The sequence below is a fragment of the Myotis davidii genome, unplaced genomic scaffold (assembly GCF_000327345.1).
Source record: "Myotis davidii unplaced genomic scaffold, ASM32734v1 scaffold875, whole genome shotgun sequence".
Lineage (NCBI taxonomy): Eukaryota > Metazoa > Chordata > Mammalia > Chiroptera > Vespertilionidae > Myotis > Myotis davidii.
The window spans coordinates 1,414,287-1,419,801 of record NW_006286244.1 but is presented as its reverse complement, the minus strand read 5'-3'; the positions used below and the strand labels follow the sequence as shown (position 1 = coordinate 1,419,801).

General features: G+C 56.2%; 1 protein-coding gene across 1 annotated transcript in view; it reads left to right on the top strand.

The window, feature by feature from the left end:
- The first annotated feature begins 2,924 nt into the window (after nucleotides 1–2,924).
- Nucleotides 2,925–5,515, top strand: part of ABCB10 (ATP binding cassette subfamily B member 10) — a 12,846-nt gene continuing 10,255 nt past the window's right edge. Inside the window, exons 1-2 of the mRNA XM_015560012.1 lie at nucleotides 2,925–3,163; nucleotides 4,157–4,359. Of these exons, the coding sequence (XP_015415498.1) occupies nucleotides 3,001–3,163; nucleotides 4,157–4,359 (366 nt within the window). The 5' untranslated portion in view covers nucleotides 2,925–3,000. The remainder of the gene's footprint in view (nucleotides 3,164–4,156; nucleotides 4,360–5,515) is intronic.

Genomic DNA, 5,515 nt, shown 5'->3' with positions numbered 1-5,515 from the left:
CCAGTTCGCAGCTTGGGGCCCAGAGCAGGGCGCAGAGCGTCTTAGGTGAAGGTGTAAGTGGCGGTGGGACCAGGCCCAGGTTGAGGCTGAAATATAGAGACCCTGAGCCCTACACGGAGTGGCCCCCTTTCTCCATGAACTTGGAGCAAGTGTACGGGGACCCAGTGTTATTTTGTTTCTGAGGTATTCAGTGTCAGGAAGGTTTTCTGGTGCCCACACGTGCTCAGCCCACTGGGTAGCCCAGCCCTGCCCCTCTCTCATGCCCATCATCCCTGTACCCTCTTACCGTGTCCCCATGTGTCCTGCTGGTATGTTAAGACAGCCCTAACCACGGCAGGAGCTGTGCCACCTTTTATTTAAAGAAGGGAGCTATGTGGGTACGCCACATGGAATGACTGTGAACATAGAATTTGAGGAAATAAATCGGGTTACACACTAATTTTAAAAAATATTTTTAAACAGGTAATGAATACATATGGTATCTGATGAGGGAATCTGATGAAAACCCCTCATTAGGACATCTGGCTTCCTCGGAACTCATTCGATAGGATATATTAAAGCCAGTCTGGGCGTCGGCATTCATCGGGTTCAGAGGAAGTGAGGGGTCACCATCAGTTTGTAACTTATCTTCATAAGGGCAGTCCCAGAGGTTGCCACATGGCTGTCAAGTGCTGGAGATAAAGAGCACTTGTGTGTGTGTGTGTGTGTGTGTGTGTGTACGCGCCTGCCTGTTTCTTAATCGAGAGACCAAAGAAAGCTGAGTTGAAGAGAAGGAATTCCACTGTTAATGTGTTAATTTTTAGAAAAACGAATATAAAAAAAAAACCACCTTTTTCAAAAATTCAGCTACCCACTCGAATAACAGTATTTTCAACCTTTTGCAGCAGTTTCGGGAAATGCCCCCTGAACTGCCTGAGCAGAGCACTTAGATCTTAAGGCATTTGTACCAGGACCTTAAAAACAGGACCTGCTGTCTGACATGTTGCAGATGTGCGTGGAGACGTGTTCGCATGACTTCCATGCCCAGCCCCCGGCCCTGGGCGTCGGGACGTGCAGCTATCTCTCTCCAGCTGTGGCCCACACAGTGGCTCTCCAGGCTTTTCCCACTGATAACCTTTCATCTTATCACCGTGGCCTTCACTGCAGGGCTCACCGGGAGCCCTCATGGGCTGACGGGATAGGAGTCATCGGTCAGAGCCCTCGGCTGCACCTGGACGATAGGAGAGCCTGCGAGGCCTCTTGCCGTCCCAGTGAGCCAGGCAGTGAATGGGGGCCTAGAGTTGGGCCTTCCATGAGCCGAGGGCCCCTGGGGCTGCTGGGAGATTATAACGGGGCTGCCAGCCGGGAGGCCCTTGGTGTGATGGGCCGCTGTGTGCAGAGGCGGCTCTTCCCACACTTCCCAGGCCGGCTCCTAGCCTCACTGTGGAAGGTACATCCCCCCACCCGCCACCCCCTACATGTGCATTTGGGGCCTCTGGTGGGGGGCGGGGCGGGCGGTAGGCCTGGGAGGGTGCCTCTCAAATTCTCGATAAGGTCTTGTGTGTGTGGCTATAGATTAGGACCATTCTTGGAACCCGATGCCGCCAGGAGCTCTTGCTGAATCTGTAGTTAGATTTTATGAAGACAGACCAAGAAGTGACCAAAATAAACAGAGGCTGGGCCTATGGGTGCCGTGAGCGAGGAGAGGGCGGGCAGTGCTCAGAGCGGCCGTTCCCCGGGGCCCAGGCCGGGCAGAGGTGCTGGCCAGGACACTGAGGCTGCGCCCTGGCACGGGGTCCCCTCCAGGAAGCCAGGCGTGTCTGTCCGCCGGGGAAATGCCGTATTTCAAAGAGAACATGAACATTCGGTGCATGGCTTTAAGGGTAGAATACACACCAGATTTGGAAAGGACTTAGTATGAAGAAAAGTAAAATCTCGTTACTTTTTATCTTGATTCCATATTGATTCCTATTTTTGGATAATTTGGGCCAAATAAAATGTATTGCTAACATTAATTATACCCTTTTTTTAAAAAAAAAAATCTTTATTGTTGAAAGTATTCCAGATGCCTCCTTTCCCCACCATGGGCCCTGCCATAAAGGGAGCATACTCTTTTCAACATGAGGGGAACATGTTAAATGACACGGGTGGGCCCCCCGGACACGCCTGCAGGTCAGTGAGCGCTGGAGTCCAAGGCAGGCCTCCCTGCTGTCACTATGCGCAGGCGCACGCCCCCTGGCACATGCTCACGGTCGGGTCTTGCATCAGACTTGCCAGGCCTCAGTCTTCGTTCTGCCGAGTCCTCTCTGAACCTGACCGGTTTCCTACACCCCCTGCTTCCTGCTCGTCTCCCAGCCCCGCGTGTCTTCACTTCCTTCCCCGCCCAGCCGCATGCTTTATCCCCAAAAACTGATATTGAGAAAGGACAGGCCCCGTGTGTGGTGAATGCCCGTTACTGCCCTCCCACGCGGATGGCGAGTGCTGTTGACATTCTAGACGTCATCCAGGGCTTTACCTGCAGAATTTGGTCTAGAAACTAAGATACGGTTAGATACCAAGGAGGAGCGATGAGTAGTGAATGTAGGAGAAAATACCATCTGAGACGAATGCCCAGATCAAGAGACAGGAAGGAGGGGCCGGGGCAGGGGGGACGTGGTCAGGTCAGGGTGATGCGGACAGTTTTTATCAGGTGCAGGGCATGGTCAGTCCCTCCCTGCGGTCGCCCTACTTGTTCTGCCCTGGGACCCATGCGTTCTTCGTGTAGTCGGGTCAGGGAGCGGAAGGGACGACCTGTCCCAGCACCAGCCCCTCGCCCAAGGCCCCCGCGAGCTGAGAGCGGCCTCCCTGCGGTCGCCCTACTTGTTCTGCCCTGAGACCCACGCGTTCTTCGTGTAGTCGGGTCAGGGAGTGGAAGGGACGACGGTCCCAGCGCCGGCCCCTCGCCCAAGGCCCCCGCGAGCTGAGAGCAGCCCGTGTCTTCCAGCTGCCGTCGGGTTCCTAGCCGTGTCCAGTGTCATCACCATGTCAGCGCCCTTCTTCCTGGGGAGGATCATCGACGTCATTTACACCAACCCCACCGGGGACTACAGCAGCAGCCTGACCCGCCTCTGCCTGGCGCTCAGCGGCGTGTTCCTGTGCGGAGCTGCGGCCAACGCCATCCGTGTCTACCTCATGCAAACCTCAGGTCAGCGCCCTCTCCCCGGGGGCACGGCGGGGAGCCCCGTGGGTGTCGTGTGCTGATATTAAAAACCTTAATTCCATCAGGTGGCATCTTGGCGTAAGGAGGAGATTTTTTTTTAACATGTTTGTATTGATTTTAGAGCGAAAGGAAGGGAGAGGGAGAGACAGAGAGCGAAACTTCAATGTGAGAGAGGAACATTGATCAGCTGCCTCCTGCACACCCCCTACTGGGGATGTGCCTGCAACCAAGGTACATGCCCTTGACCGCAATCGAACTCGGGACCTTTCAGTCTGCAGGCCGACGCTCTATCCACTGAGCCAAACCGGCCAGGGCAATACAAATATGTTTTTTTAAAAAACAAACATTCAGTAGGGACACTGCCCGACGCTGGAGCCATGGATTGTGGTAGCTCAGTGCCCTCTCCTCAGCCCTCCTTTTACGTGACTTGGATTGAGCTGGGAGGGAGCAGCCGTCTGTTTTACGGGAGGTTTGAGAGCACGGCTGTCACGCGGGAGGCTGGAGCCGGGTGATGCCTGGACAGTGTGTCTGTGTCAGGCCAGGTGGCTCACGGGCCCGTGCCCACCACAGTCACAACAGCCCCCCAGACGCCCGGATCCACGTCGGTTGCTGGCCATTGAGTTAATAAAATAAATACTCGGTAGATAATTAACCAGTTGTTGCCGTTTGGAAGTTCAGTACAGAAAAGGTTGCCGAGGAAGGACACCATTAGCTCTCGAGCAGTCACGGTAGTAAAACGTCTCTGTAAATAAGTGGTAAGCATCTCAGCCACGTTATGTTTGCAGGATCCCTGTAGCCTCTCCTCCGCCTCCTGGCTGCAGGGACCAAGGGAGAATAATGCTCATTTCTGGCAGTTTCCTGCCCAGCTGCCAGGGTCCCGGGGAGTGTCCCAGGGACCCATAGGGCAGCAGCCGCGCCTCCGAGGCCGCAGGCGGAGAGGGATGACCTCGGCCCCTCACTGACCCGCCCCTTTCGCAGGGCAGCGCATCGTGAACCGGCTGCGAGCTTCCTTGTTCTCCTCCGTCCTGAGGCAGGAAGTGGCTTTCTTTGACAAGACCCGCACGGGCGAGCTGATCAACCGCCTCTCCTCGGACACGGCGCTCCTGGGCCGCTCGGTGACCGAAAACCTCTCGGACGGGCTCCGGGCCGGGGCCCAGGCCTCTGTCGGGATCGGCATGATGGTACGTCGGCCCCGCTGGTGTCAGCACCTTCTGGTCAGGGCTGGGCCTGCGCCAGGCCTCTCCTGTCCGGGCGGAGCTCGGGGTGAGCTGCTCTCTCCCCTCTGTAGCCACTGGCCAGAGCGCCGCCCACAGGCTGTGGGGACAGACGCTGCTGCTTCCCGCATGGCCTCACACCGCATGTCCCAGGACGCAGTCCTATTGGAGGCAGGCCTGCGCTTTAGGAAAGGTGGCCTTGTGGCCTGGGCTTTCTGAGGATGCTCGAAGGCAGCAGGGGCAAGACCTTCTGTTGCTGAGCAGTGGGAAGACAGGACGTCACACCCGCCACCACAGGCAGTGTCACCCCTGCCCGGGGGACCCCCTCCTCTCCTCCTCGCCTGGGAGGGAAGATCGATCCCCCTCCTTCCAGGGGCCTCTCGCCACTCCGACGCCTTTGTGTTGTCCTAAGTCCGTGGTCGGCAAACTGTGGCTTGCGAGCCACATGCGGCTCTTTAGCCCCTTGAGTGTGGCTCTTCCACAAAATACCACGTGCGGGCGCACGTACACTTTTTCTCAGCATTTTAGAAGAGCCTTGTTCTGATTATGCTATTTTCTGAGCAAATGAGATTTAGCAGATCTTAATTATTTGTTGAAGGGGTGCTAGTACCGTTTAAGATACGGTCCCCAAATTGCAGGGTTGACAGGAAACTCCACCAGGCCACTTCTGGAAGTCGGCTGTTTCTTCTCTGAGCAGGTCCCGCTGTCAGGAATCGCTCCTCATGCTGAGTTCAGGTCCACGTGCTTCCGTCCCTGAGCCAGGGAAACACTGTAACTCTCCTGCCCTTGTCGGTTATGTCTCCTGCCGAGTCCCTTCCGTCCTTGAAGGGGTGCTAGTACCGTTTAAGATACGGTCCCCAAATTGCAGGGTTGACAGGAAACCCCACCAGGCCACTTCTGGAAGTCGGCTGTTTCTTCTCTGAGCAGGTCCAGCTGTCAGGAGTCGCTCCTCATGCTGAGTTCAGATCCACGTGCACTGAGCCAGGGAAACGCTGTAACTCTCCTGCCCTTGTCAGTTATGTCTCCCGCCGAGTCCCTTCCGTCCGCCCGTCGCAGGACGCGGGTGTGTTCGGTCTCTTTGCCATCTTGGTCATTTCAGGGGCACCCGTGGCTCAGGTTGCTG